The sequence below is a fragment of the Amphibalanus amphitrite genome, unplaced genomic scaffold (assembly GCF_019059575.1).
Source record: "Amphibalanus amphitrite isolate SeventyFive unplaced genomic scaffold, NRLGWU_Aamphi_draft 001496F_arrow, whole genome shotgun sequence".
Taxonomy (NCBI): Eukaryota; Metazoa; Arthropoda; class Thecostraca; order Balanomorpha; family Balanidae; genus Amphibalanus; species Amphibalanus amphitrite.
In genome coordinates, this window is record NW_024882989.1 from 50,948 (window position 1) to 62,500 (window position 11,553).

Below are 11,553 nucleotides of genomic sequence, written 5' to 3' on the forward strand. Positions count from 1 at the left end.
GACAGTCACCCTGCCCGGCCGGAACCAGCGACCGCGCGCGCGCTGTCTCGCGTGCCAGCGTTCATGCAAAGTTTTAAATAGTGCCGAGACGGTGCCGTGTGACGTTTTGACAGCGAGATTATACTTTCAGCTGAATTTGGTGACACGCGACCTTTTCACATTTTGATGGGTATGTCTCCTGACCTGTCATTCCTAACTCCTTTTTCGCTTTAAGACATGCGACTGCATTTATTTCGATTAAACGTTCCAAAAGACTGCAGTATGGGAAAACCTGTATGGAATCTTAGAATGTCAGCGAGAAAATGTAATGCATCCTGCGAGGTCTGAGCGTGCCCTGTATTGGGTTCAGATATTTTTCGAATTTTATTGCAGTAGAGGAGCTATTGAAGCGAAAAGATACAAACACGTAATCTCTTGTGTGTTAGGATGCATTTTTCTGCAGCCAGGTATCAAATGAGGAAGATTGCAACGCTGCAGCGATGTACGTAGCTCGGTGATGTTATATCTAGTTACTCTTTGTTTTCTCTTTTCAATTTATCTGGCCCTGAAACGTATGAATATAAATCAATCAACCCCTTCGAAATGCATTGAACTGAACCAAAGACATGTTACATCCTCCTGTTTTTGCGTTGTCGTCAGAAGTTAGTTACCAGATTCGTATTGGAATTGTTTTTCATATTGGGAACGGATTGTTGGTTTCTTCTTGTGATCAACCTGACTTTTGTACATACAGTTGAAGTAAGATCACGTCTCCAAGCAGTGATCGTTTACCTGCCATTCCCGCGATCCGTGCGGTCCTACCTAACTGGATGTCCATGACATCAATCAGTACAATCATTATACCTAGCTCTTAACTCCTCAGATCACCACATGCCTTCTTCGACATCCGGTGTTTGTCAATGCGACTTGTCTGATCATGGATGTCCATGTGCTAATGGGGTGACATGCAAAACTTATGCTTTTGGTCCATTGCCTGTTTGTTAGTGATATTTTTAGCAACTGGTGAATGGTGATGTTTTCGATGGATTTTCAGCATCTGCGTATATAAGGGAATCAAACGGACAAAATATATCACCGCGTTTTACCATAACCCTTACCATTTTGCCGTGAATATCCGGGAAGCATGGAAGATCCCTTTTAAAAGGGTCCAGTCATCCGATCCTGATCAAATATGTGTATTCGTATGCTTGTTCTGCAGCATTACTTGATCTACCAAGACAGACAAATTTGACAAAAATGTTTGACAAAGCAAACAGAAAAAAAAACAGACTGGCTGTACCTTTTTTGAAAGTTTCTACCCAACCTGTCGGAAATTCACGGGAGCACAGATGTGGAGATTGGAAAAAAGCGTCGAAATGTATCTCAATTCATCAACAAAAAAATATAGCGAGAACACCTGCTCACATTAAAAAAATGGTTAGTGCGAACTGCGAGCTATGTGATATTTGCGTAGAGTCTATTTGTTAGGCCGAGCTGCTCCAAGAACTGCTGTACTGTTTGCCGACCCTACCTTGTCTTCTCAAGACTTTTTCTCGTCACACCATCACGATACGACCAGCCTTCTTGGGTTACGACTTACCATAATATACCAGTTTTTTTTTTTCATCTGAAGCAAGGACGTGTTTTAATAAGTCAACAGAGAACTGTCAGGGTCATTAGTGGTGCGTTGGGAGTGGCTTCTCCTGTGCCGACGCCTTTGTCTTTCAAACGAGAAGGCTGGCTCAAGTTGGAGCCCTCTTGGATGGCTGACGTGGTGACACAAAGACGGCGCTGTTGGCAGCCACTCGCCCAAGCCGGATAGGCGGCTGGAGCGTTTTGATGGGTTAATGGTGCTCCAGTGCTGTTTAGTAAATGGATTGGGCCACCCGACCCTCGTTAAAAATAATAGATTATGAAATGAAAAGCTCTGAGAAAAAGATGTTGACAATGAAGATGTTGAGGGATATCAGCGTCTTTTGATCGAGAAAATATGCTTTATTTATCCCTCGCCCGTATTGGTGTTTTTCCAGCCGCGAACGTATAAGGGGGGGGGGGGGGGTCCGTTGGACCCCCCCCCCCCTTGCCGTTTCGCCCCAGCGAGCTTCGCGGAAAAAACGAGCGTGTTGCCCGTGACGAGAGGAAGCCGATGATACCTAATTTTAAGGTCCTAGGTCATTGGTTGACCTTGCAGGTCAGGTCAATAACCCAAAAGTCGGGAAAATCGGGACCTGTTAGAACGTCGTAAAGTGTGGCTGCTATGGGGTTTTTCGGGGCGCTGATCACGAATATCATGTAAGTTTTGATCACAGATGATGTCTTTATGCATTTAGTCCAGGTCGGGTCAGGTCAGGTCAGGTCAACCAGTAGGGGTCCTGCCGGGTATTCCTAGTAGGTGTCAACCGCCTCTGACAGCTTCGTAACATGTTACGAAGGCACCAAAACTACTTCGTAAATGTTCATTTGGTTGCTAAATTCGAATTCAGCTCCAAAAACTGGCCTAGAAACATGTAAAACTCGAAAAAGTGAACCGAGGTCACCAAAGGTCAATGACCTGACCTGACCTTCAGGTGACCTTGACACGCACCCTAATGCATGGGGGCAGCATCATATCACATGTTTGAGCGCTTGAAACCACGAAAAGCTTGCAAACGCGCGGCTAATGCGAGCCGACATACGCCGAATCGCGATTCCGGCCAAACATGGTCTCGAAAAGTAGGTCACAGGTCAAAGGTCATTGGGGTCAGGGTCATGAAATTTTCAGGTTAGGTGTGAAATTGATTAACGCGAGGGTACTGAAAGATTCGTCGCGATCGGCCGCTTTTTACGCGAGTTATTCGCGAAAACCCATGGGGGTGGTCCGTTCGACCCCCCCCCCCTATACGGGCGAGGGTTATTATCACACCATATGCAAATGTATACGAGTATTACTTACCTTATCTGTGACCGGGGATACATGCGCAGGATGGTAATGCTGGACGAATAGGAAACTCCGTTCCTGATGCGCATTTACTTGCTCATGCATTCGGGGTCTGTAGGTCTACTAGCGTGGTTTATCATTCAACACGAATGTAGGACTTAAACGCATTGCTTGCTCTTCTTTACATTGAATTTCAAATGTTCGCCTGAAAGTGCGCATTTAGTTAATTCCGGTTTTCACTTGTTGCCGATCACTGTCCTTGATGCCGCCGCCGAATCCGCTCTCCAAACATCGTTCGGCGCGGCTCGCGTGACGGCAGTGAGTCAGCGCCACTGAATTATTCCGCCGGCGTGTCTGACCGTGCACTGCCGGCAGGTGATCCTGTGGATCACGGCGTGGATCACCGTCAACCTGGTCTTCATCGGGCTCATCATGTGGAAGAGGTTGGCGCGGCGCTACATGTACCAGCTGGCCATCTCGTCCTGGGTACTCATGACGCTCCAAGGTCAGTTCTGCGTCCTCCAGCCACTTCATAAGGAACTTTTTTAAATCATATTCCATGAGAAACATGATTTCACTTGGTTTGTAACGAAAAAAAAAATGATTGAACTAGGACGCCCGTTGGCAGTCTGGTTCATCTGCTTCATTAAAAAGACAGGCGTTGATGCTCAACAAAATATCACTTTAGTGAGACGCTGCTTGCCTATGTAATTTAGGAAACAACTTGCTAAGCACAGTTTTATCGCACATTTTTAACTGCGCGGTCAATCAAAATTTAGCGCTCTCATAACTGAATGCTCGAATAAGTGAGCATTGATGCTGCCTTTAAATGCGTATCAGTTCAATGCAAAACCCGGTGTTTTATTTTAGCGCTAGTTTGTTTATACGAGTATACGCGCTAGTATGCTCGTACGCCTGTCGATTTTCTTTTTTACCTGTAATGTACGAGGTGGTAGCCGACGGTTCATTTTGTTCAAGGCACATACACGGAAAATGATAAATTTTGCATGGACATGTTAAATGGACATCATGTCCTTTTAATAGCTTCCTTGAACAGCCAGAACAGGTATATGCGGCGGCGATGGAAAGCGTCGCTGAACCTAAACAATTAAAAAGCGAAAGTCACGCATTACGCACTTATGGACCGAGGTAAAGCCAGGTAGGCGTGATTTGCACTCACCAACTGCTCATTCCGCTGACTCATCGTTGCAGGCTACCAAAGACATCTGTACACCGATGATGTGTGTCGATAATGGCGCCGTAATGGTTCATTATCTGGCACACACCATCTGGCCTGCCGAGTGCCACTTGGCCGGTCGTTAATGGCTGTGTGCTGTGTAGACCGGGCACACAGAGTCGCACGGTGCACCGATAGCTCCGTTATACCGGTCAGCTCCCGCCCCGTGCGATCCAAACGCTGCCGACCGAGCGCTCCAGAGTGTGTGCGTTGGTGGCGCCGCCGACCCCCGTGTACACACACACACGGGGTGTTAGATAAGCACCCGTCGGTGGTGTCGACCTAGAGTGGTGACCTCTGTGACCCCAATGGTGACTGTCTGATAGCCATCAGTGACGCAACAAATTCAGATACGACCTTCCAGGCCGACTGGGGGCCACGGCGTATTGCGCCGCACGCTGAACACACAGCAGCAATAGTACGAGCGGGTGTACTTAAAAGTCACCTCTTGTAATGAACGAGGCCAAACGAGCTTATCTTGCATCGAATAGATATGTCATGCACCATTTACAGACAAGTACGAACATAGTTGTATCAGACATGGAGTACAATGATTGACTAGGACACGTACGTACGCTACCGAATAATTGCTTCATCGAGAGTCTCATGCAAGTAATAGATTGTTGCATAAATATGTACCAGCACGGGCTCGGCGTTATGCATCCGATGAGATACCCCCTCTATGCAACACGGCAGCTAACATATTGAAGAGATTTATCAAACGAATGAATCCCATTTTCACCTGGGGTCAGAATCTAGCGAATTTTCACCCATTTTCACCAAGGACGTCAGAATCTAGCGACGCTACTGAACGAATGCCGGCTGTGATGAGTATGACGTCAAAGGATCAGGTTAATCACACACTGCCCTGAATGAGCATAAAACACTACACCATTTGCATAGTGAGAGTCCACCGTAGTCCCAAAAGGTTAAACCCCGACCTTATTGCGTCGCCACTCCATTGTCCCAAAAGTCCCCGACAATCTTGCAAAGATTCGTTTCCACACGGTCCGCACACGAACCTTTACAGGACGGATATCGACCCAGCTTTTACGGTGACCGGCGAGGGTGAAGGTGAGAACGAGAGCGAGAACAAGGACCCCAGCAGGAACACGTGAGAGAGCAATTACGGTTTGTGGGGGGTCCGGAAAGAGGGTTGGTGCCACTATCGTCATTATAACGAAGTCTAAAGCCACAACCAAAACACATACCATATAACCGGCACCCTAAAAAATAATAGCAAGAAAGCGGAAAAAGAAATAAACTTAATGAAAATGAAGTAGGCGCGGAAGGAACGCTAACCCTGAACAGCATAGTGTAAAATGGACTAACTTTTTGCCGATATAAAAACGAATCTCCATACCAACTCTTCAAAACCGCCCTTTCAAATTTCGACTTACAAATTTGTGATGCGGGCACAGAGTGCCATTCAACTGGGACCTGAGACCGGTCGCGTCTCCGAGCACACAGAGGGGCCAGACGGATCTCGGTGTTCAGTGAAGCGGGCCTGCTTTATCGCCGCACTCGGCCGAGTCCGTGACGACGTCATTCAGGAGGGCTGCTCGGCAGAGCCGCGTCTCGGTGCTGGCGGACGTCAATCCGCGGAGCTGGCGACCGTCAATCTTCTCAGCAGCGCTGCAGTCAAAGGAAGAGCGGATGTGACCACCTTTTCTCAACAGCTACCGTATGCAGGAGCCGGCTGGATATTCGCTCGAATGCTGAGCCTGATAGGCGTCGTCGCAGACTGGGCTTTTGGGAATTCAATTTCGCTATATCGGATAATCCAACGGCTTATTTACAAGGTGTATTTGCTACCAGCATTTTATACATTTCCACATTTTATACATATCTTAGTCGTACCTAGGCATACCAAATTAGTAAATAGGACTGCAGCTCATTCCTTTAGAGGACCGGGTGGGGATGTTTGATTCTGGTGTGAAATGACCTGACCTGACCAGGCCGACACATTCCATCACGAGCTCTCACGCAACGCTGTACCACGAAAACAGCCCGGCAGCACGGGTGTCTGCACTGTCCGCGGTCTCTGGAATGAAGTGAAGAATAATGACCTAAGACCCTGGAAAATGTTTCACCAGTATGCAAAGGTCATGCTTAATTATGTAAATACCGAGTGACGGAGGCTTATGTTTCCCTTTTATGAAAACTCGTGTTTTAATGGAGAGCTTTTAACCCTCGCCGGCACAGGGGGGGGGGGGGGGGGTTGATGCAACCCCCCTAAGGTTTTTCGCGAATAACTCGCGTAAAAAGCGGCCAATCGCGACGAAACTTTCAGTACCCTCGCATTGATCAATTTTACACATACCCCGAAAATTTCATGACCCTGACCCCAATGACCTTTGACCTGTGACCTCTTTTCCGAGACCATGTTTGGCCGGAATCGCGATTCGGCGTATGTCGGCTAACATTAGCCGCGCGTTTGCAAGCTTTTTGTGGTTTCAAACGTTCAAACATGTGATTTGATGTCGCTCCCATACATTAGGGTGGGTGTGAAGGTCACCAGAAGGTCAGGTCAGGTCATTGACCTTTGGTGACCTCGGGTGACCTCGGCTCACTTTTTCGAGTTTTACATGTTTCTAGGCTAGTTTTTGGAGCTGAATTCGAATTTGGCAACCATTTAAACATTTACGAAGTAGTTTTGGTGCCTTCGTAACATGTTACGAAGCTGTCAGAGGCGGTTGACACGTATTACGAATACCCGTCACAACCCCTACCGGTTGACCTGACCTGACCTGACCCGACCTGGTCTAAATGCTTAAAGACATCATCTCTGATCAAAACTAACACGATATTCGTGATCAGCACCCCGGAAAACCATATAGCAGCCACAATTTACGACTTTCTAACAGGTCCCGATTTTCCCGATTTTCGGGTCATTGACCTGACCTGGAAGGTCACCCGATGACCTAGGACCTTAAAATTGGGTATCATCGGCTTCGTCTCGTGACGGGCAACACGCTCGTTTTTTCCGCGAAGCTCTAGCTCGATCAGGGGCCAAACGCGAGGGGGGGGGGGTCGTACCAACCCCCCCCCCCCTTGTGCCGTCGAAGGACGCAAAATGGCCTGTTCCGGCGAGGGTTAAGACCATGCACTAAATACATATAAGTGATGAAGAGTCTGCTGAAACATACCTTTTTAGCAGTCAAGAATCGCATGCAAGAGTCTATTCAAATGCTTCTAGCTCTAGCTCGCATCAATCGCTCGGAGCGATATTTAATAAAATAAATTTGAATAGGCTTTCGCATGCGCTTTCCTGACTGCAGGAAGAAACTGTTTCAACCATATACTGCTCCCGACCGGAACTATCAATCTAATTTGAGTGAGATGCATGATTTACAATGCTCGATAACCTTGAATGAACTCTGACTCACTGTTTTACCGATAGCCCTCTATTTTATCTTGCCCCTTCCACTGACCGCAGGACATTCTACAAAGACATGAGTGAATATTTAGTGGGCGCTGAAGCGACTGGAACCGGGGTGTCGTCACAGGGTAGTCGAACACTCGCTTACTAAGTGGACGGAAGGAAAGCTCTTCATGCCCTTGCTTCAGTCAGTTGTTTTGCATCACCGCTCATAATCAGCTTAGCCAAGAGTGCTCCTATCTTCATCCGGTGACTGACAGCCATCATACGAACACAAAAGTAGTGGTATTTTCAGGGAGGAAAATATTTGACCAAATCACACATCCTATCTTTCAGCCAGACGTTCGACGGTGGATATTTTCAGGCATAGACCACTATATATAGGTATATAGTGATCTATGTCTCAGGGAACCCAATCCAGGTTCAGCTGTTCTTAGTCTCACCTCTCTCTCTCTCTCTCTCTCTCTCTCTCTCTCTCTCTCTCTCTCTCTCTCTCTCTCTCTCTCTCTCTCTCTCTCTCTCCCTCTCTCTCCTCTCTCCTCTCTCTGTCTCTGTCTCTGTCTCTGTCTCTCTCTCTCTCTCTCTCTCTCTCTCTCTCTCTCTCTCTCTCTCTCTCTCTCTCTCTCTCTCTCTCTCTCTCTTCTATACGTCTTCCACCGACCATTGGACCGCAGTCCACTGACCCTTTCCTCCCTCTCCCCCTTCCACAGCTGACGTGTCAACACGAATTCCTCACCCCAGCTCTAAATCGTCGTCATTATTGGTTCGGTTGTCAACACTGTTCTCAGCCGGGCATCGATCCACCCATATATTGAGCCTTCTATCGAGCCGCGTCGTGTCCGATTGGACGGGTCCACTGTCGGAAATTGAGAGAAAACCGTCCGCGGGATGGTGACGCTTAGTCTTTTGTTAGAGTAGAGACGACGATTCATTTAACCTTTCAGAGATATGGGTGCGCGTCAGCCAAATGCATCACCATATTCAGAAACCATATTCAGAGATATGGTTTCTTGTGTTATGGACCACTGCCAGATTGACAAGCTAAATGGCCTTATCACTTGTCACTTGTCAACGCTCTGTGAGTGTCATGTAATGTTATCGTCAATGTCAATGACATTTCGTCACTCTCGTTAGGTGTGACATTATTGCTGTCATTACTACTTCCTCCGTCACCTCGACTGTCATTAACATCACTAGATTTTCACTGTCAGTCAGTAAGCTTTTTACCAAAACCATCCCAACTCCTCTGTCATTCACAACGTCAACATGCCTCTGTTGCACTTCCATACCTAAATATTTTCCATTAGCATGTCTTCCATGCCATTCAGTGTCGGAAACAAACAACCCATGAATTTACGGCTACTTTCTTTTCCGTCACTGTCATTTTCACTCTCAGCTTGCGCAACAGGCACTGTCTCAGCCACTGTCACTGTCATCGTTCCAATCATTAGTGCAGTTTCCGTAGCACTCCGCCGCCCGCGAAGCCGGCGCTCAGGCGCATATAATTAAACCGCCTTCATCCAATATGAGCCTGTTTCATGTATTTGCCACACATTCGTTTTCCGATCGACTTCCTTCTTTCAAATGAGACTGGATGCCTCTGGTCTATCTGTAGCCGCAATATGAGTCAGATAATGAAGGCGCCGACACAATTACTACTCGCACTGGAGAGATCCCGGAACATATCGATTTGCTTCAATGAAATGCAGGGATACCTACTCAATACCTTAGACTTGAGTTTCCACGGAGCCTTCCTGCTGCTGAAAATTGACAATCTCTAAGACTGCATCGCTGACTCGTCGTGATTCGTCCTTACTTATTAAAACTCGCACGATAACCGCCTTGCCCACTCAGCCTTGTGACTGTTCACAGGTTAACCTTAGTTGAGTTTTAGTGCATCTCATATGAATACCCACGTATGTAATTGTTTCACCTCGTCTGACTTGCCTTTCCCCTTTCCTCCTCAGGATGTCTCTGTACCGGTCTATGTGCCGGCTGGGCGGATGCCGACAGCTTCAGCGCCCAGCTGAGGATGATCTGGTACAGCCTGATGCTGGTCTACATGACGTACGCGCTGATGCCGCTGCCGCTGCGGCTTTGCGTCCTGCTCGGCACCCTGACGGCGTTGATACACATCACACTTCTACTGGTGCTCGCGGCGGTAAGTCACAGGTCATTACGTCAGTCTGGTGCTCGCGGCGGTAAGTCTGCACGTCATACACGACAGTCTGGTGTTCGCGGCGGTAAGTCACAGATCATACACGTCAGTCTGGTGTTCGCGGCGGTAAGTGACACGTCATACACGACAGTCTGGTGCTCGCGGCGGTAAGTCTGCACGTCATACACGACAGTCTGGTGTTCGCGGCGGTAAGTCACAGATCATACACGTCAGTCTGGTGCTCGCGGCGGTAAGTGACACGTCATACACGACAGTATGGTGCTCGCGGCGATAAGTCTGCACGTCATACACGACAGTCTGGTGTTCGCGGCGGTAAGTCACAGATCATACACGTCAGTCTGGTGCTCGCGGCGGTAAGTCACAGGTCATACACGACAGTCTGGTGCTCGCGGCGGTAAGTCACAGGTCATACACGACAGTCTGGTGCTCGCGGCGGTAAGTCTGCACGTCATACACGACAGTCTGGTGCTCGCGGCGGTAAGTCACGCGTCATGGATAGCAGTCTGTTTCTGGAGCCAGGAGGCGTCGCCAGTGACGTCTCCATCTCTCTCTCTCTCTCTCTCTCTCTCTCTCTCTCTCTCTCTCTCTCTCTCTCTCTCTCTCTCTCTCTCTCTCTCTCTCTCGCATTCTCTTTCTGTCTGTTACTTTCAACATCACTCTGCTTTAACTATCACTCTGACACTTGTAACACTTTTTGTTTGTTAACGCTGTTGATAGTCGTTTCAGTCAATGAATATTTGATAGCACTCGGAGTGAATGAGCGTCGTTTTAGGAATTATGTAACTTATTTATTGCAGCTTTATCAAGATCAGGGGTTCTAAATGCACGTATGACGTAAACCAATTAAAAGGAGTGGACTCCCAAGTCCTGACTTAGACACACCATTCCCACTTTTGGCGAGATTGTCATGCAGGCTCCAGGAATCGCGATCTAAACATAGTACCCCGATCTGTTCACTTTTCGCACCAAGAACTCATCCTCACCCGAACGCAGAGTACTGAACTTTGTGTTGCTCGTTCCGGGAACCCCGTTCGGGGCGTGGTACCCTGAGCTGTCCCCTGCTCCTGACCGCAGGAGCTGTGGTCCGGCTGGAGCGTGGTGGCCTCTCTGCTGCTGTTTCTGGGCCTGAATCTGGCCGGAATGTACACACGGTTCCTGACTGACCGGAGTCAGCGGGGAGCCTACCTGGAGACTCGCAGGGCCATCGCCACCGCTCTGCACGCCCAACAAGAGAACGACAAACAGGAGAAACTCTTGCTCTCCAGTGAGTTGTTGGACCTGGCTAACTCTACCGTTAGGTTGCATTGGTTGGTATAAGAGCTTGCTCCAGTTCCTCATGGATGTTTTTAGAAGGATATCTTTTTACTTTTGTGTAATGCATAATTTTGCAGTTGTGTGTAGGAAGCAGCGGGGTTAAGGTAAGTTGTTTTCAAGCAGTTTTAATTGATTAAGTCAGTTTTCTGCTTTTTGTGATGAAAATAGCGTGTAAGGCAATGCGTTATCCCTGAACAGTGAGAAGTGCAAAACAAGGGACAGAGGGTTTGAAAGTTCATGACCGGGAAGTTTCTTACAACGGAGACAAATTTCGAATATAAAACTAGCCAGCATTGGTTGTGTACAACCGTAATAAACAAAAAACTTCTTTTTGTATGTAAACGTCCCTTTTTCTTCCTTCTCTGCCTCTCGCCTCACTCCTTCATTTCATCAGAGTGGCTCTTTTTAACTTTTTTTCCACCGACGTGACGTGCATGTAAGTTTGATGGCGCCGTCGTAAACGACATCAGAGACATGGTTTCTACCTGCTCTTGGAATTCTGCGCTTGAGTGAGCAAGGCTTTTCAATTTAGCCAGCTTGTTTGC

General features: G+C 47.8%; 1 protein-coding gene across 1 annotated transcript in view; it reads left to right on the plus strand.

Annotated features, from left to right (window-relative positions):
* Positions 1-11,553, plus strand: part of LOC122373442 (adenylyl cyclase 78C-like) — a 90,860-nt gene that overhangs the window by 36,883 nt on the left and 42,424 nt on the right. The window contains exons 3-5 of the mRNA XM_043351510.1: positions 3,272-3,401; positions 9,483-9,676; positions 10,769-10,958. Of these exons, the coding sequence (XP_043207445.1) occupies positions 3,272-3,401; positions 9,483-9,676; positions 10,769-10,958 (514 nt within the window). The remainder of the gene's footprint in view (positions 1-3,271; positions 3,402-9,482; positions 9,677-10,768; positions 10,959-11,553) is intronic.